Source organism: Leptidea sinapis, chromosome 17, assembly GCF_905404315.1.
Source record: "Leptidea sinapis chromosome 17, ilLepSina1.1, whole genome shotgun sequence".
Taxonomy (NCBI): Eukaryota; Metazoa; Arthropoda; class Insecta; order Lepidoptera; family Pieridae; genus Leptidea; species Leptidea sinapis.
Window position 1 is genome coordinate 6,568,731 of NC_066281.1, and position 21,741 is coordinate 6,590,471.

General features: G+C 33.8%; 1 protein-coding gene across 3 annotated transcripts in view; it reads left to right on the forward strand.

Annotated features, from left to right (window-relative positions):
• LOC126969267 (retinaldehyde-binding protein 1) overlaps window positions 1-21,741 on the forward strand; it is a 52,454-nt gene that overhangs the window by 24,930 nt on the left and 5,783 nt on the right. For all 3 annotated transcript variants that reach the window (XM_050814648.1, XM_050814647.1, XM_050814649.1), the window contains exons 3-5: window positions 1,017-1,173; window positions 4,587-4,729; window positions 21,476-21,637. In XM_050814648.1, the coding sequence (XP_050670605.1) occupies window positions 1,017-1,173; window positions 4,587-4,729; window positions 21,476-21,637 (462 nt within the window). The remainder of the gene's footprint in view (window positions 1-1,016; window positions 1,174-4,586; window positions 4,730-21,475; window positions 21,638-21,741) is intronic.

The following is a 21,741-nucleotide window of genomic DNA, read 5'->3' on the forward strand; positions in this document are numbered from 1 at the left end:
AAACAGTAAGAAAGTTTCGTTCCCTAACAGATATTAAAATGCAACATTAGTTACTTTGACATAATTATGTCTTAATATGTCTTAATGCTGTTGATATTGATTTTATTTCATTAAACAAACATAGCAATGCGATCATGCGCTGGGACGTGACCCGAGAGGCGCGGGTTCTTATCCCGCATCATAGATACATTATGGTACAAATTAAATTTGTCTCTCATCATCAAATATCTCAAGTGTAATCACATCCTCACATGTAATTATTATTAGGGTTGATGAGATTGTCAACTGTTAAGATTCTTTAGATGTAGCCACAACCTGAGAGTTGAACAAGTCCCAAAATTTACCGAGTGATAATTTCCCAGAAGTGTGTATAAATATTTGATTGAAACACTGAATCTGAACCCATTCAATGATTCTTGTTTATTTATATGTTATTAATATCATATTCAACGACAGGGAGGTAAATAGGAAGGAAACTTGCATCAAACGAGCTGACATCGCATCAAGTGTCAAATTAGTTTAAGAGCCGTCGTAAAGTTTGATCTGATTGGTTGATTGGTAACGCTGATATGAGAATGTAATGTGTTACGTAAGAGCTCGTAGAACCAGTGCACGAGGCGTGTCTATGTATATTGATGTATGTCACTGATCTAAAACTATGTGTGAACTTTTGTATGTTCAACAACAAATATATGTATAGAATTAATAATGAAAAAACGGTAATTTAAAAACTAAACAACCTAACTGCGTCTCTGTGTAATTTGAAAATGAAAAAACCCAAAAACAAGAAAGTCGTTATACCCGATTACACTTAACTGGATCGCCAAAATTGCTGAGGCGATACTTATAACTTATTAAGCGTAAAATTCATTAAAAATAATGTCTATTTCGACTTTTAGACTGAAGAAAAGTGTTCTCAAATTGTCTTTAACCACACTTTTGCCGTTCCATTATCAGACTACGAATGTTATAATAGGTGTATAGAACTTAATTATTGATAACTGAATAATTTTCAGATGCGACGAGTGGCCGAGTTCAAGAAAGAAAACGCATGCTTACTGGACGGACTTCTTCCTGAACACGAAATAAACTCTTTCTTGGAGCACAAGGTCGTGAACGTCTTGAAGGGCAGGGACCACAAGGGCCGTAGAGTGTTGATCGTTAATGTTGGAGGTGAGGCCAATACTGTTGAACATATACTTCTCTTAGCGCCTCAGGGAAATATTATATCAGAGTGAATATTAACGATGCGCGCGCACAACGTCACGCACCTTCAACACCCTGACGTAAGATGGTCAACAAGCCCATTTGTATCATACTCCAGCTACCAAGCCTCTTGTAACTCATATGTCTACTGAACCACAACCAATGGACGAGAATTAAATAAAATTCAATTTATACACAAGTTTTAAAGTAATGACGCATTATAATATTTTCATTGGTTGTATTTACGTGTACCTTAGCACAAGGTACACGTAAATACAACTTACCTATATGATATGTTGCTGATTAATTATCCGGAACCTATATGTTTGAAGTGAAAACTTCTTTAGCGGTGTTGAGCAATTTTCTTGGGATGGTCATAAAATGTTAAACTCGCGTCAGGACATGTGACCTGATCGAAAATTCGTAAGACAGTCGTGAAATTATGGATGAAAGTTGATTTTTCTCAGAGAAAAACTTTTAAATGTAAGATAATTGTTAGAGTACTGAAGTGTAAAATTTTTACGTTCCCGCTTGACATTTTTAAAAAATTGGGAAGTAATTGCGGTTTAAACATTTATAAAATAGGGCTTTGTTTTACTTTCATCAGACTCGTCATAAGTACAATTAGAATCGTTTAAGTATGGAATTAGCAGGAAGTTGCAGTAGCAGATAGCCTTTATAATAATAATATTGACACACTTTTTACTTAACTTGGGGCAAGATTTTACACAGGCTATATATGCTTAAGCATATGTATAGTTATGGGTTACAAGACAATGATATATTTAATACAATATACTTACTTCAACATACATAAATTCATATAAACATACATAAATACATTTAAGCATCCATGACTCGAAAACATACATCCATATTCATCATATAAACCTACCGGAATTCGAACCCGGGACCTCTAGCTTAGTAGGTAGGATCGCTAACCACTCGGCTATACAGGTCGTCTTTAGGATCAACAATTTTTCTAATTTTTATGAAATAAAATGCACAACATTAATGATCAAGTTTTCACTTCTGCCGGCACTCCAGGAGTGCAACCTGTATTTTTTTATTGACTTAGAAATACCCGTATATTCGTAATACAAATAGTTCAGTCAATGACATTTCTTTTCATATACATTTATTAGGATCCATTGAATGCGCGGGATACTTCATTTATATATGACAAAACAATGTTAACCGGGTCAGGGCTTGTGCAAGATATATAAATTGGGCTGTGTGTAGTGCGTCGTGCGTGTAACACTATTTTAGATTGTATCGTATGTTAACTTACTACCTATTAGTTGATTACGTTTCAGGTGATACTGTTAATAATATCGGCAGACGATTAAGTTAAAGATTATTTGTTTGTTACGTCGTATTATCATGAAAAAAAATATTGTCATTTTTAAATTTACTTTCAAATGCACATAATATAAATAAGTAATCAGTTATACAAATTGTCAGGTTAGAAGAGTGTTAGTTTATATTGATAGAAATAATACCCGTTTGAGATTGTTTTATGTACGTACATAACTTAAGAATAAGTATGTATTGTGTTATAAATGACAGCAGGTAACAAAAGTATTTCTTTATTTACAACTTCTTTATTAATAGTCACTGAACTCAGACAATTCCGCGTTATTTTATTACTAATTGTGTAGATAGTCGAGCTCTTATGTCCCGTGTCATTCAATAACCCCAATGATTGAACGTACACGATTACAAATTAACATTAATGCTTCAATGTTGCATTTGACAATATTGTTCTCAGTTACGACACAGTACAAGTGACAGAACAGTAGCATAACTCAGCGATCTCCTTCAAATCTATACCTACTTCTGGGCTAAACGCTAATAGAAAAATATTGAGGACGCGGACGTCGCGGCGCACTTAATTTAACTCGGACAGTGACCAATCTCGGCGGTTTACGACGTGGCACTCAATAGGTTTGTCTTCCCAAGATTACTAAGCGGCCGTATAAATCGTGTGTTTGTGTGCGTGTGTCGACTCGTATGAATTATGAAGTTAAAGTAGTGTTCTATCACTTTACTGTGGTTACAATTTATTCAGACATTATAGATATATAATAATAATAATATAAGCCTTTATTCAGATAGTATTATTTACATATATACTTACAAACTATCCTTAACTAAGTATCTATCACTATCTGGTTGTCCGTTGGCAAAGGCCTTTTCCAACTTCTTCCACTCTTTTCTATCTTTAGCTAACCTATACCATGTCTTGCCTGCTATCGTCCTAAGTTCGTCTGACCATCTCCTGTATTGTCCCCCCGATTTCCTTTTTAAATTTCTGGGATACCACTCTGTGATACATTTGCTCCATTTGTCTATACCCCGAAGGGTGTGTCCCGTCCAGCGCCATTTAAATTTTCTTATAGCATTAGTGACATTAGTGATTTTTGTTTTCTGTCTTAAGTCTGTGTTTCGAACTTTATGTGTTTTATTAATATTCAGCATACTCCTCTCCATGGCTCTTTGGCAAGTCTCTAGTTTTTTAATCTGTCTCTGCGTAGGCGACCAAGTCTGACAACCGTAGGTCAATACAGGAAGTACACAAGTATTATAGAGTTTTCTTTTTATGTTTATTTTGATATCTTTGCTTTTCATTACTTCTTTGAGAAGTATAGATATATAAACACATCTCAATCCTGTCTCTCAAAGAGTCGAGAGCGTGTAAAGCGGATACAATATCTATAAGTAGAACTTAGTGAGGAGAGGCAGTATGGCGGGCGTAGCGGACGATTGCCGGCGAAAACTACGTGGGTGCCGGCGAAGCAGTCAGGGTTAGCACTTCTGAGCTATTAAATATAAAAAAATAAAATATTTTGATTCAATCTGCCTATTAATTTATTAATTAATCATAAATAACTTTCAAAGAGGTAGGCCAAGTGTCAAATTTGTCTTTTAATGTCTGCTGTGTAGGTTGATATTTATTTAATATTAATAGGTCATTGATTTTTTAATAAAATGGTATTAAAAAGTCATATAATTTTACGTGTATCTTATGGATATTATGTTACCGAAGCTTCGAACAAAGAAGATTGGTCGAAGTTGAGTTGGTCGACATCCCTGCCCGTCTCGTGGTAAAGCTCCGTATGTTCTATGTCGCATACGGCGTTACGCAGCGCGGCTCAAAGCGTCCAAATATTACAGTCGAATTAACCAAAGGAAAAAAAATAGTTCAGATCAGATCAGTGATGTTCCTACTTTTATCAAATATCGAAAATACTTTTGTCCACTCAATTTCACTCCACTCCATCTTCTCTATATGACCCAACACCCCCCTTTTTTACATTCCGTATCCCTGCCACTTTCCAGTATATGTAAAAATAATATACTTTTATTATTGTGTACAGGTAGTTGGGACCCAAAGAAGGTTACAGCTGACCAGCTGTTCCGGTTGTTCTACCTCATCCATGAGGCCGCCATGCTGGAGCCCGAGTCCCAGGTGCGAGGGACCATCGTGGTGATGGACTTCCATAATATGGGATGGAGTCAGGTATGTCCATTTTTGTAAGGAGGTATAAATATCATTTGATATTTATATGTTACTAGCTGACCCAGCAAACGTTGTATTGCCGATATTAAAATCGCGATACAAAAGTAACTGTTGGTCGTAGATGGGTGAAAATTTGAAGTTGTATGTATTTTTTAATGCTGACTCTTAATCAAACAAATTAAAAAAAAATGTTTAAAAAATTAAAAAAAAAATCGTGTGGACCACCCTTAACATTTAGGGGTATGAAAAATAGATGTTGGCCGATTCTCAAACCTACTTAATATGCTCACAAAATTTCATGAGAATCGGTCAAGCCGTTTCGGAGGAGTACGGGAACGAACATTGTGACACGAGAATTTTATATACTCTCACTTCTGGGATATATATTTATATACTATTTCAATAACAACTAAATGAAAATAGAGACCAACAGTTTGCCTCAATTTATCGACGTACGTATAAAATTATCTAAGACTGAAACTAACGTTATAACTTAACGTTAACTGCTTATTCATTAGGTTATGTCAAATGTTTATTAATTAAAATTATTTTTTTCCTCATATAATAATGGTATTCAATTTTCACGGAAAGTGCAGATAGCTTAAACTATATATTAAATATTGTATGACTTATCAGTGATATTGTTTTTTTTTTGTATTAAGGGACGAGACGAGTAGGACGTTCATTTGATGGTAATTGATACGCCCTGCCCATAACAATGCAGTGTCGCTCAGGATTCTTGAGAAACCTAAAAATTCTGAGCGGCACTACGATTGCGCTCGTCACCTTGAGACATAAGATGTTGAGTCTCATTTGCCCAGTAATTTCACTAGCTACGGCGCCCTTCATATCGAAACACAGTAAAGCTTACACATTACTGCTTCACGGTAGAAATAAGCGCCGTTGTGGTACCCATAATCAAGCCGGCAGCCTGTGTAAAGGAGCCTCCCACTGAAAAAAAAAAAAAAAAATTTTTACTCACTATGAATTCGAATACCGAGTGAGTGAACTAAAATGTCAGGATTGTCTACAGATGTTGGCACGCATTCAAATGAAAATTATTGATTTATCAGTGAAGTAATCATCCACGTATGGGATAAATGTAGTGATGGTTGTCTTTTGATGGGGACGGGGTAGGTCTGTAATGTAATCTAAAGGAATATTAACGTTACCAACACAACCTAGCCTAAATTACTGACTCTTCTAGTACTACTTACTTCAAATACATCGGTGACACAGTGACGTTTGCGTGTCAAAGTGTTTATAACTTTTTTTAAAGTTTACAAAAAATGTTTTTTTTTTTTCATTTTCAATTCTTTTTATACTAAATAATAATTAGTATTAAATAACTTAAATCGCGTGATCTTGTTAGACGATATGTTTAAGATGGGTTGCACGAAACAAACAATTTATAGAAATATTATTTAAACGTTTTTTGTAGATATTTAAGCTTTGATAATTTTTACATGTAGATAGAGCCTCTTGCTGTTAGGCAATGCATGACAACAGGCCAGGTTAATTACTTTAGTGTGCATTATAGGTATGTCTTACACTCCCGATAGTGTAAATAACACGTTTATTAAAGTAACCTGCTAACACGCAGGATTTATGAACACCTTTAATATAATAATTATCTTTTTCAATAATAACAAAATATACATGATAAATAATATATGTATTTTATTGTTTTTTTTTTGCAGAACAAAATATACTTTAATTGCCTCGCAATTATTATAATTGTAATGATGTTATAAATACTGTAACCTAACCTATAATAACCATCTTGGTTTACGTAAGTAATCTCATTTAGCAATTAAGTACATGACATGTTAGATAATATTAATATGAATCGTAATTCATATTTACATACTCTATGTTACCCTAGTTACATAGAGTGTTTAACCAAAGGGAGACCTTCACTGTGTACATAACGCAATTAATTTTTTGCCAGAGCGAGACATCTGCGGAATTAAAAAATAGAAAAAAGATTTTAATGTTTTACATTTATTTATATGTAAGATAGAATAATACAAAATAATCAAAGCACTAAACACAAAATAGGCACGGCTTACAAATCCCCAGTAGTGGCGTGACTTCTAAGTCGTATTATTGTATTTTTGGGCTGAAAAAATTCGTTTCAAAATATCGGATCTTCTTCCCGTGCGAATCTGAATTGTCGGGCGGACGCCCGCGTCGTTCCACGCATTTAGAGCGGAAAAAAAAACATTTGAAATTATCGTTTGGTCTGTTTGCAAAAGGCTTCGCTGGGGACACCGGGACAGACTGCATGAAAGCTGGAGTGTCCCGCCAAAAGCGGGAAGTATGGTCACGTTATATATAGACCATATACAGGATGTCCTGTAGTTAATGGATAACTCAGTAGTGGAAGGCAGAGGAACCGCTTAGAAAAAAGTAGAAAAAAAAATTGTTTTTCAAATTTTATTTATGTATTAATCCTAGAAGTGACGGTTATCACTTTAAAAACATAACAAATTGTTAAGATTTACAAGAGCGACATATCAAGTCAATTTCCTAATATGCAAATATTGGGGTTGAGTAGATCCTGTAGATGAAGCCACAGCCTGAGAGTTGCATACAAGGTTTTATGACGATACGTAACTCTAACGGTTACCTCAGTTGGTTAGAGCACTGGCAGGGAACGCCGGAGGTTGTTGTGGGTTCGGGTCCCGCATCGTTCATAAAATTTATTAAAAATGGCTAACTATATGATATATTTTTTTTTATTATTTACTTATCGCGTACGCCAGTCATGAGCATGTCGGTGACGCGAACTCATAAGATTTTCCCCTACCAAATAGTGCCCAACGCGGTTAAAGAACTTTTGACTTCAATTAAGTCGAGCGATCCAGGTCGTTCTTTAGAAAATATACATAAAAATATTCACGATGTTTGTGACTTTTACGAATAGCAATAAAGTTGCCATCTCCCTTTTCGTTAAATACTGTACGGCTTAGTTTGTGGGTGAGAGTCGCGTTTGTGACTTGTCACAATTTAGGTACAATTCATCGATGCCTTTTACGTATTAACATTAAAATTGATCACGTAGTGTGCACGTGTTACGTAATCAGTGTTCAACATTATTTACATATATAGAAAGACTCAGATTATCATTTTATTTATATTGTACATTTTGTGTTGCTAGGAGTCAAAGAGAATTTAAACACTACGCTAGGAATCTCCATCTTTTGTTGGAGAAATATTGTAATAATTTTGGACTTTATGTCTGGTAATTTAAGGTAAATGTATTAGCAAAAAACATAAGGCGTTCAATAATTATTGAGAATGCGTACATATGGTGCCGGTAACATTTATTTAATTTAATTTTATATTAATGATTTTGTTCTAAAAATTCCTTCCTTTTATTTCTGAACATCACGAAAATCTTGTACTACAGCAACTAAGGCTTCATCATCTTCGAATCCTTTCAAATAACCTGAACTTTAGAAATAGATATAAATCTCTGATGACTAGGTCGGGTAAATTTCCTCCATACACATGTGTACCTGTGTTGTCTAGTTTGCCTTGCCATTTCTCTCTCTCTCTCTTTGATACGCAGTATTTTATTTGTTCTGTATATAAAGAGATATTCAATCATGACCTCCCCTTTCCCACCACAAAAGAGAGCCTATCGGCCGAACAACTCGCCTTTCTTAGGGGTTGGAGTTTGAGATGAAACCAGTAGTTTATGCCAAGTCAAAGTAATTTTGTTTCTGGATTATGAGCGTGCCGAAGAAGCAGCGCTCCAGTTGAATACGTTTTATCCATTGTTATAATCAAATCAAATCAAATCAAAACCTAACCTCTCTTTTGACCATTGCACGCACACTAACACAAAGTGACATACAAATCGCGAGTGTAAGACGTAGCTTGTCATACACACTAAAGTAATTAGCCTGGCCTGTTTTCATCAGTTGTCTGGCAGCAAGAGGTTCTATCTAGACGTTTCGGTTATTTAAGACATCGAGCTAAGTAATGTTCAGTTTTATTTGTTTCTGAACCCAGCTTGCAACAACATGGTTCATTCGTAAGCGTTCGTCTAAGATGCTTTACACAATTCCAGCCGAAATCTTTGCCTTTTTGGGTTTTAAAACGTATTAAGGACACCACAATTTGCGAAAAAAAAATTTTCAACATTTTTTACCGTTTGTTCGGTCAGCATCGTTGTGGGACAATCCGAGCGAGGGTCACCCATGGTGGATGTTCTATTTATTGAATAGTCTTCGTGGATATGTAGGTATGTTTATATATTTTTATAACATTAAATAGTTTAATTTTAAGCCTTTCTTTCTTGTTATTTCGTCAGTAGGTACCAGTAGTAGTCAGTACTTGTACTATTATATATTCTTTGTTATTACTCATGAGACGAGCGGGATGTTCAGCTGATGGAAATTGTTACGCCCTGGCCATTACGGACAAGATTCATGAAAAACCGAAAAATTTACATAAGATGTTAAGTCTCATTTGTCCAGTAATTTTACTAGCTAAGGCGCCCTTCAGACCGAAACACATTAATACTTACACATTACTGCTTCACGGCAGAATAAGGTGCCGTTGTGGTACCCATAATCTAACCGGCATCCTGTGTAAAAAAGCCTCCCACTTGTGGTGGTTTATTAATATAACATTACATGGTTTGGGATATTAACCCAAAAGTGAAATTATATTCACAATATTATTTTCTAGATTATTATTTGACACCGGAAGTCAATACACCGTTAATTACTATGTCAAAGTTTGCCAATTCGTTTCTTTTATGATTTTGAACTTAATATTCATAGGGATAAAGTTTGTTCTTCTATGTTGTAGTCGTTTGGCACAATTTCCGTGTAAAATGCATTACACTTACTATTGTTAAGCGCTCGGATTTGCATGAATTCGTTTCAATCAATACTACTTGGTATTCAATTATTTTAAACGTTATGTCGCCTCTGTGACTTTCGCTGACCTTGGATTTGTTTTTTAAAAATAAACTTAAAAATACCACTCGATCAATAAACACGTGTATCATCAACAATAAATTCAATATAATGTGAGTTTAGATTGTGAGACCGGTGTAAAAACACAAAAAAAATCAAAGAAGCTGTTTCCGAAAAACACCAAAATTGTTAACAAAATCTATCATTAAATCGAGTCGCATTCTTAGAAAAACCGTATTATGATTGCAATGATTATAAAAATTGGTCTTACTTTCCTCTTGATGTGTGTAATATGTTCTGGCAAGCAAGGGAAATTGTAAACTCTTGCATCAAAGCGAATGTATAAATAAATACACACGTGTTGTCTTTGTGGTGTGTTCGAGACTGTACGATAATATATTATGTATGCGATACCAATTACAAATGACTATGACATCGACTGTTACATTGTAATATGGAGCTATAAGTTAATAAATGTAGATATAAGTCGTAAAGCCATCTGCGCAACACATCGTGCCATACCATGACCGTACTATGAACGTATCAGGCACGGATATAAAGCGGCACGCAATACGGACTATACCGTGCTATTCTAACGACAATAATTGACAAGTGGCAGAGACGTTCTATAATATTATGGACAAATACTAGCAGTCTGATAGCGGAACGTCAAAATTGTGCTTAAACACAATGTAAGCACACTTTCTTCCTTAGTCGTGTGTCCGTCAATCAACAAGCCTAAGTATGGCTATAAAAAAGTACAAAAATAATACACCGCACAGCTGTAAAAGATAATATTTTTCAGTTTTTCCGTACACAAGATAGTGAAAGAGAATTGGCACCAGTTGGTAGCAAGAGAGATGTGACGAATTTTACAAACCAAATAAGTCGAATGTCATTTATCGAATCATTTCCTCAAGGCTGATTTATATTTCACCTCTAAAGGATTTAAGCGTTTAAAAATTCATGCTCAAAAAGAATGATAAAACTTTTTAACATTAAAAGCATTAAAATAAATCTCTTTTGAATGTCCTATAAATTTAGTCAAATTTTACTCAAAAGTCCAATTTAGCCACATTTACAATTTGACAAAAGCTGTCATATCCTTGACATGTTGATGTCCGCTAACACCAATGTAATGTAAAATGTGTAAAACAAATACCCTGGAAAATATGTCTAAGTCTCAAAAAGAAATTTTAACAAATTTAATTGAATTCAGGAAACTCAACATTTTAATAACCAGTCTACCCAATTATTTTATGTAAATCAAAATATTATTTTGGGTGTTTGTTTCGCTCATTTCAGGTAACCTTACCTTATTAGATCCAAATCCATAACACACAATCCAATAAATAAACATACAAACTCTCCCTTTTATAATATGACTGTGATTTTTTATTAAAAACTTAAAAATCCTCTGACTGAACAGATCTTGATCAGAAAATAGGGACATACTGACTAACGTAAGACTTATAGCAATCCTCCTTTTCGTTGGGGTTTAAAAATATCTAAGTGCTCCACCACTTATGTCACTGTCCAAATTGGGTTCTAAATTCAAAATTTCATATTATGTACGTCTGTCGGGTCAGCTAGTTTTTCAGTCAGACAATTTTGTTTGTTTGAAATCTTAGATAATTTACATGTCTATATAGACAGTGGCAGCTATAACCACGTCGATAAAAATAGCGGCTGAGTGCTAGGCTCTATTCACAGTAAACGCACGTACACTAAAACAAAGTGACTGACGTATGGCAAGTGTAAGACTTACCTACCATGCACAATAAAGTAATAAAACGGGCCTGCTATCATGCGTAGCCTCATAGCATAAGGCTCTACCTAGTCGTATAATTTTTTTAAGCTTAAAGCGGTACTACACGGTCCTCTATACACTATAACGATGAGTTATAGTGTATAGAGGACTTAAATAGTAAACCCAAAATTGTATATCGATACCAAAATAAAGATGTGTGAAAAATTTAAGAAAAACGGCAATGGAACTGTTGTAACTCTAAACAAACTAACAAACACTGCAAGGTAAAAGATTATTATCAATAACTCTAAACAAACACTTAATAACCCAATAGAAAACCTCTAGAGCTTTTGGAAGCTAAGTTGATATTTCCACACATCACAAAAAACTTAGTGATATAATTTCATTCATTTCATGGGTAATAATTTCATAAACAGTTATCTATTAAAACATAATTCTGTATACATAAAGTTAAAAATTTTTGATTGATATCAAATCAGGCATCAGATATTCATCATATATGTAAATGTTTTGTCTTACTTAACACCACTGGGCTATGAGCTCGTCAAATTGATAAATCAGTCGGATCTCTAATTAATAACATTAATATTGACAATGATTGACTAATGATGACTAATTTTTCTATTATTAGGATAAGATATACATATTATTATCAAGAACGGGCTAGTAATCTAAAAAGTAATGAACAATTCTAAGTCACAATTAGATCTTTTGAATTGTAAAGTAGAATATAATATATAAAAATAGTTTATACCCAGGTTGTAAAGTAATAAGTTGTGATTTGTTTGTAGGCTGGCCTGTATCAAATAAAGACACGATTTTAATATATAACTTATCTAATAGGTTATGTAGCAATAATCTAGAAGTAAACGTCAGTCTTAGGGACCCTCATGAAAAAGCATACCTTAAAGGCCGGCAACGCATTTCTTGACACACCTGTTGCTGCGGATGTCCATGGGCGGTTGCCTCACCTCTACCCATCCCGTGAGCCTCTTGCCCTTTGCTACCTCTCATATAAAAAAGTCAGAATATTATAGAAGCAATGATGACCTCATTCTGAGCTAAGATTTCTCAATACACCCTTGATGTTTAGATGATATTAAGGGATGATACGAGTAGGACGTTCAGCTGGTGATAATTGATACGTCACTAGATCTGACGCCCTTCAGATCGCAACAGAATAATATGGATTTAAGGCAAAGGGTAAGCAGAAAATACGCAAACAAAGTGTTTTAAGACAAGTTTTGTGGTGAAAATATAGCACTTAAACAAGTTTTTTCTCGGCATGCCGCATTTGTTTAGTACGACTCTCCGAAAAGTTATTCTTAGAGCTTGTACTTTTTTTGTGTAGGTACATTTATTTAGATAAGTAATCAATAGTGATAATTGAAAGCATATAAACTGTTTGCGCCTGTTAAAATATTACGTTTTCCACGCAAGAATTTCGAAAATATAGGCTTTGATAGAAATATGACGGGCCGACAGCCGTGAGCTCATATCGCTCAAGGTCGCTGGCGTTTAGTGCCGCCTTAATGATGGACTGATGGCGGTCCCTACTCCCTACTCAACTAGAGTAGAATTTACGTGAAAGTTGTCTCAGCGTGGAGCACGGTGGCGAAGTACTGTGTACACGAAACCAGGTATTATTATATCATTTGTATCTACTCGTAGTGATAGCCGTATAAAAACATTTTTTCATAGTATTTTCTTTAATTAACGGGAGTATCATTTAAATAGTGTCCCCCTGAAAAGGTTTCGAAACTTTAACTTTTATCTTTAATAATAATAAAAATTTAACTTTTACGCAAAATGTAATGTAAACACACAGTTAACTATTAGACGCGTTTTAATCTATTAAAAGTTGTTTAACTTAATTTTTAAATATTTTTCAAGTATCGAGAAAGGTTCATAATAGCGTGTTTCGGAAATAAATGTGTAAGTTTAATAACAGAATCACAATTAAATGTACCTAATCATAATTTGTATTTCTTCAAAAACATAAATTAATCAAAATAGGTTGATTCGACTAATGTCAATGACGTAGATTGTCACATGTATGTTATATTGTTGACTGTTATTCTTTGACTTTACCGAGATTAATCTTATGCCAAAACATAACAACGTCATAAAACATAATATTTGGCAGTAATCAGTGGTTTTTCGAGCTAAAAGACATATTCTTGGGGTCCAGGGTCTTTCTTAAAGGGACAATTCTTCGAATATGTATTTCACTAATTTGAAGAATACAAACAGTTAAAAAATACATAATATGTTGACGTGTTTTATGTGTGTGTATACGGCACTTTGATAGTTGTGTCATCATAAATAAATTCAAAACATATCACAGATTAAGTTGCAGCGTATCAAAATAATTTAGTAGTTACAATACAATGAGCTAATCTCATGTAAGTAGGAGGTTCATTTAAGTACATTCTAATTTGGAAAATATGTTTTTTGTTAATATTAAGCCTATAATATAGGCTGTATATTACTTACTAGCTGACCCGGCAAACGTTGTTTTGCCATATAAAGTATAATTCACGCGATAGTTTTATAAGTAAAAAAATATTGCCTATATTATAGCCTGTACATCATTTTGTTCTATTGTCAATAGTTTTTGCAGCGCACCCAAAAATAGGTTTTCGATTTTACACCTTGTGTTACAAAATAGCAATTTTATTACGGATCCCTAATTTTGAAAAAAAGCCTTCCTCGATAAATGGACTACCCAACACTGAAAGAATCATTAAAATCGGACCAGTAGTACCAGAGATTAGCGCGTTCAAACAAACAAACACTGCAGCTTTATATATTATTATTAGTAATTAGTATTAGTATAGATATAGGCATATAAATATGTATAAAACGATGCACCACTCTATATATACATAAATGCTAGCTTCACTCTATTAAACAATGCTGTAAAAATATTTTTTCTTTTACTATTGTTCAACGCTCACGTTAGTCACATATGTAAATATATAATAAACTCCCTTGTTTATGTACACGTGACTCACAAAGAATTGGGTTTGATGACAACAACCAGTGGCATATAGTAACAAAGATAGGTTCAAAGTCTCTTTGAATATCTCCTTTGTATGTTATCAGTTGGTGACGGAATAAACAGTTGGGCTCATAATATTAAACAGAAATGTTATTACTGATTATGTTCACTAATAAATTATGGGTTTTATATACCTACTAGCTGACCCGGCAAACGTTGTTTTGCCATTTAAATTGTATTGATCTTTTCCTTGCTAGTTGATAAGAGATGGCGCTAGTTGTATTCATTAGTAACAATCACACTTCTTTTATATTTTGTATAATTCACACTATAGTTTTATAAATTATAACCTATTTGTTATTCTGGTGTGTAAGCTATATTTTTTATTAAAATCTATTCAGTAGATTTTGCGTTAAAGAAGCTCAAACATACATCCAGACATACAAACTTTCACGTTAATAATATTAGTAGGACTAGCTGACCCAGCAAACGTTGTATTGCCATATAATATAATTAAAAAAATTGATTAATTTAAACTTTTGGGGTAAAAAAAATAGAGGACAACCGATGTTAAGACCTACCAAATATACATAAAATTTGCCGTTATTCAAATATTGTATTCGATTGCCATCTTGCAACCCTATTGCATCATGGACCTGTGGATGGAACAGAATAATATAAAACTGGTGATTAAAAAACAGGGGTTGATCGTAGAAGTGTGAAAACTTGCAGTTGTGTGTATTTTTGAATGCTGAATCATAATGAAAATAAAATAATTTGTCAAAAAATAAATACTTGGGTGTGTGTAGCCCTTGTCATTTAGGACTTTAAAAAATAGATGTTGGCCGATTATCAGGCCTACCCGCTATGCACATAACATTTTGGAGGAGTTTGGTAACAAACACCGGGACACGAGAATTTTATATATTACATAAAGGTTAATATGATCCATTGATAATGCCAATATTACCTCCGAAAAATGTTCAAATGCCAGTTTAATTCTCGACTGAAAGACAATTGATAAAGCGATTTAACCAATACATTTTAAGCGCGTTCACAAAACTGTGTTTACATTTAATTAACAATAGAATGCTTCATATAGCTGTTGCAACTGCGATGACTATGAACAAAATCAAAATTCTTGTAAGTATATGAATAATTGTCAAAGATTCTGATATTGTGTGCTATAATAATCAAAGGATGTCTTTTGCCTGTATGAAAATAAAAAAGTATGCTATTATAAATATTTTAATTTGCATTATACAGTGTTATAGAATGATATAATATTATCAAAACTAAATGAAATGTATACTTTAAGCTCTTTTGTTATAAGGTATATTTTCTATCTAAAAAATATGTATCGACATGAACTTAATACATGTCTGTATATTTCAGAAGCCTCAATAATTTGTGTTTTATTCCCGACGTCTGACTGAAGCTACTAACTGAAATTAATGAATGAATATGCAAGTACAGTAGGGCGCGAGTTGAATGCAGTCGGGGCCTGAAGTACACAGCGGGAGGGAGCCTGCAGTGTAGTGATGTGTCATCGACAGTGACAGTTATCGAACGTTTGTCGTGTTAAAACTGCAGTTACAATCCCGTTTTTTATTTTTATTTTAAAAATTACTGATCCAAGTCCATTAAGTTTAGTTCCAAAAATACGAATTTTTATTTATCGCCAAGCCCGAGAAATGGTGCAAAGCGTTTTAGATATGTGTGTTGAAGAAATGCAGATCAACAATTTGAGATTTAATTATTAGGTTAAAATTATGAAAACATTATTTTTAGTGTGAAATGGTACACTTAGAGCATTGTTTAAATTTATCTATAAAAATGATTTAAGTTTTCTTTAGTGTTAATTCCGCCAATATTTGTTTTTAAAACAATTCGACACGTGTTTCGCCTCTACACGAGGCATCCGCAGGACGTGTTGTCTCGCCAAAGCACGAGAAATAAATAAAATAAAAAAAAAATCTTAAATTTATCGACACACTCATGATTATAGTCATCAATTATAATTAAGTCACATCACTATCGCATTCCTGAACTCTGCATTTAACTCGTGTGTTATCTGTACTATAAAGGGTACGAAGTATAATGTGTCTTATTAGTCATTAAACCGGCAAACGAAATTTCTAAACAGGATATTCGATAACGTAGCCTTCAAACATAAATTAATGGATAATTTTGGACTGAAAAGATTATCTGATATAAACGATTGTACCGTGAAGATATGAAGTTATTGTAATTTTAATAATTGTTACCAACTTGACAATCGAATAATTAATATACATAAGTTTACTGTATTGTTACATTGCATATAGTATTTAACTATATTGTGAGCTTAGATATACACATATGAAATGTCATAAAACTTTTCCTGACTAGGTACTGAGCTATAAAGCACCAAAAATACTATGCCTGCACTTAGCGTGTCTATATAATACAAGCTGACCCAGCAAACGTTGTATTGCCGATATTAAAATCGCGATACAGAAGTAACTGTTGATCGTAGATGGGTGAAAATGAAGTTGTATGTATTTTTAAATGCTGACTCATAAGAAAACAAATTAAAAAAAAATGCCATAAAAATAAAAAATAAATTTCGTGTGGACCACCCTTAACATTTAGGATGAAAAATAGATGTTGTCCGATTCTCAGACCTATCCAATATCCACTCAAAATTTCATGAGAATCGATCAAGCCGTTTCGGAGGAGTTCGGTCCTGCACACCGTGACACGAGAATTTTATATATTAGATATGTAGCCTGTAATATACCGTCACGCTAATTCGACACCCTGGCGCTATTTTATTGAAATAACGATCAGATACTTCATTTATTTACACAATAATTTAATACTTATTATGTAATATCTAAGATTTCGTTTAACTTTAATAGTATTATAAATTTAATTTTATAATTAATAAAGACATTTGCGTTCATAGCAACATCGGGTTCATATCAAGAACATTTTTACATTGTATTTTACTTAGACACAATGAAATAAATTTAAGTTTATTACAAAATATAATTTAAACGTTGTGTGCAACTCAATTAGTTGTGAGGTTCTAAATTATTTCTTTTATTTTTATATATTGATGAAGCAGTAAAGTTTTATTTGTGCAGGAAAACTGGCAGAGCCATTTTAAATAATTGTTTTATTCAGTCCGTTATTGATACTGTCACTTTATAATAATTTACACTCGGTATTATCAAAAGTAATTGATAAATAGAATTGAAGGTTATCTCAACTCATGTCAATATAAGCTTGTAAATAAGACAAGATTGGAAAAATGGATTTTATCTTCGTTACGTCGTAGTTTTGATAGAAATTATGACAATTAATTTATTTTCGTTTAAGGCTGGGTTGCACCAACGAACTTTAGCTATAACAAACATGTTAAATTACCGGTTAAGCAATAAATTAGTTGCACCATTTGTCAATTTTTAGATGACGTCATAACTTTAACTATTAACCGTAAACGTCCAATCTCTGCGGGTTAAAGCTATTGTTAATGTTAAATAGCTAATTAGCGTCCTGTCAAAAGTTTCAAATAAATATTCGATATTGACATAATATTTCACTTTATAACTTTAACTATGCCAAGTAATACGATGGTGCAACACATTCCATCGTCTATGTTAAAGACAGCGTTACTGTTAACGTTAAATTTGACTTAATAAACAAAGTTAATATGATGCAAACCAGTCTAAGTATAAGTACCGCACGTCTCAAATACCAATGTCAGCTCAATAAAATCACAGTTTGTGTCTTCAAGGAATGTCTCCACAATTTGATCATTGAGGAAGCTTCAACCGACTCTGAAGACAGTCGTGACTTGAATATTGAAAGGATACCATTCTGAGGGTTCATCTCAAGGCTTTAATTGTTATGCTGTATATCACCGCTGTTGGTCAAGATGCCTGAAATTATTTGATGAACAGTAGAAGTCTATACTTAGCCTCTTGCTGCTAGACAACCGATGAAAACAGCCCAGGTATATTACTTTAGTGTGCGTGACAAGCTACGTCTTACACACGCGATTTGTAAGTCACTTTTCGTTAGTGTGCGTGCATTACTCAAAATAGACGTTGACTGTCAACCGTCAAAAATTTTTTTCGACGTGTTGACAGCTGTCTCAGTCTATCCAGACGTATAAATGATCTACGAGTATAAGCTATCTCTATATTATTAATATTCGCTATAAATAGCAATGTTGAGCTCAACAGTCAACCGATTTCATACTTAACATATTTATCTCATCATCATTATCATTATCAGCCGGAAGTTGCCAGCCATTGCTGGACAAAGGTCTCGCCCAAAGGTCGCCACGACGATCGGTCCTACACAGCCCTCGTAGAACAGATTGCGATCTTGACCGGATCAATGGTCCATCTTATGGGGGCCCTACCACCACTACGTCTTCCGGTACGTAGTCGCCATTCGAGGACTTTTCTGCTCCACCAACCATCTGTCCGTCGAGCTATATGCCCTGCCCACTGCTACTTCAGTTTCGCAATCATTTGGGTTATGTCCGTGTCTTTGGTTCTCCTATGGATCTCCTCATTTCTGATTCGATCTCGCAGGGAAACTCCGAACACAGCCCTCTCCATTCACTCTCTATTCTCCTTTCATTAGGCCCATAGTTAAGAGAGCACGTCTGTATACTGTAAGTCATTACTGGCAATACACACAAATAAAATAAATCATAAGATTTAAATCAGGTCTATTACTATCGTTCTTGGCTTATTAATGAACCCTTGGGATATATTTGTACATAGTTAAATTATTTCTCAGATGATTTGGTTAAGATATGAGTTAATGGTTGAGATAGTGAATCATGTGTAAAAATCTCATAAGACTTGCTAAATATTGTGTTACCTAGGTACAACTAAAAACAGGATATAGGATGTACTTATCTCAAGGTAATATTAAGTGAACGACGTAGTTAAACAATGTATTTTGTTAAGTATCGTGTGATCTATAATAGATCAATATTTAATTTAAATATCCTTTGATTGTAATACGAAGGAAGTGTATTTTCCTCACGGTAAGGACGCCGATAACCACGTTCGTTGTATGTGTTCTAATGTGACTGAACACAATATGGTTCCGGCACGTAGTATGAACACATTTAGTTCTTGTCATGTTGATAAGAACTCATTGCTGTAGGTTAGGACTTACGGCTGTTGATTACATACATGTACAAAATAGAAATAAAGCTAAAAGAAATGATAAAATAAGAGAAATGATCGTCAATTATTATTATCAAGAGTTATTGAAATCGGTTGGCGCGATATTGAGTAATTCTTAAATTTGTTGTATGTGCATACTTATAGCAAGACTTTTTATGGTTTTCTCATGGTTGCCATTGTCAGATATGATCTGACCAAATTGCAATGGGAGGCACCAGCTTTCAAATAAGAAAAGAATTATCAAGATCGGTTCACCCAGTCGATAGTTCTGAGGTAACAAACATAAAAAAAACATACCGACGAATTGCGAACCTCCTCCTTTTTTTAAGTCGATTAAGAAAAGAGTGATTATTGTTTTCATTTCTGATTGTGTCCTTTCATCTGTCCCATTTCCACAAGCAAGTCTTGCCTGGGGACGTGCCGTGGCCGCTCCATTTGTTTATCTAATTTATCTACACCCATCCTTTAAATCCTGTATTAAAGTATCTAAAACAGTTAGCTTATTGCCAACATTAAAACAACCAATGTTCTAATAACCATTACATCATCCAAACGACTGTTGTAATGAAATTCAGTATATATCATCCGTTTTCATAATAACACTCCTTTGGATGATGTAATGGTTATTAGGACTGGCTTTTTTAATGTTAGCAGTAAGCTAACTGTTTCAGAATCTTTTATAGAGGATTCATATTATGAGTGTAGATAAAGTTTTGTTCCTACTTGATACAATCTACTAACGCACATTCTTGTTTTAATACCCTTTATTACACAACAGTTGCATAAATAACTATTATTTGACTTTCATTTATAATCAATGCTTATTACAAATGTATTATATCCGGTTTTTATCAGAAATCATATTATAATATTATTACTTTTATCAGTCACAGCTATACTGGCTTATCAGAGTGATATTAAATTGTATACGTGAATAATTTGAAAGCAGAAAATATTTTTGTTATTATTAATTATTTTTATACATTTTGCTCTGAGCGGACGAACATAAATGAAACTACGATATAATTTAATATACATATTTATAACTAGCTGGTGACCGGTGTACAGTATACAGCGTGGAGCCGGGAGCACCACGACAAATGGCTACATTACATGAACACGGTTAGAACTATCTAACGTTAATCGTAAAAAAATAATTATAAATTTAAAAGTTATTAATTGAAATTTTCAAACAAACAAATTATATATTTAGGAAACAATATTTTAATCACGAAGATAGCACCAAGAAAGTTTGTATTCAGGCACTTGATAAGAAATAAATTAATATTTGTTCTAGCGTTTTCAAAATTTTGACCTGTGCGGGACTTATAAGAATGGAAAGGTTCTGATTTTTTTTCTTACTCTATAATTATTGTGAAGACTACCTTTGGATATATTTTCTTCAAGCTGTCCAGCAGTTCCTCGTTTTCTCCTTTTTTGGGAACAAAAAAAACGAATAATGTATAATAATAGTAGTTTAGTTATAAAAGACTTACTAATGAAATGTAATATTCTGATTTGTAAAGTTTCATGTTGTGGAAGATCTTCTCAGTTAGTTATAATGAAATACGCAGCTACTACTACAATATTACGCGTTGTTTCAGGCGACAAATTTGAGGCAGTATGATAGTATACAAAAGACCGAACCAGTTTATTCTGAAGTGTACTATCTTATTCATGTTAGGTTCAACTAGATCAGCCAACGCTAAAAACGGATTTGTCCTAACGAGAAGAAATTAGTTATATTTTGTCCTAAATCGGGTAATACACAATATCTAATGATTTTGTAAGCAGCAGTGCCATCGTATTAATAATGAAATATAACTTTCACAGACGATGGGTTTGACACCGAGCTTCTCGAAACGTCTGCTGACTTTCATTCAAGACGCGATGCCGCTGCGGTTGAAGGAGGTGCACTTCGTGAAGGAGCCCATGATCTTCAACGTCGTGTGGAAGATGTTCAAGCCGCTTATCAGAGAAAAACTAAAGAACAGAGTAAGTAGCCGTCGTGTTTGAAATGGTCCTTTGATTAATAATGGCTGATGTTACTCTGCAAGGAGGTTAGTTAGTTAATTACTTGTTAGTTTTACTGGGCTGTT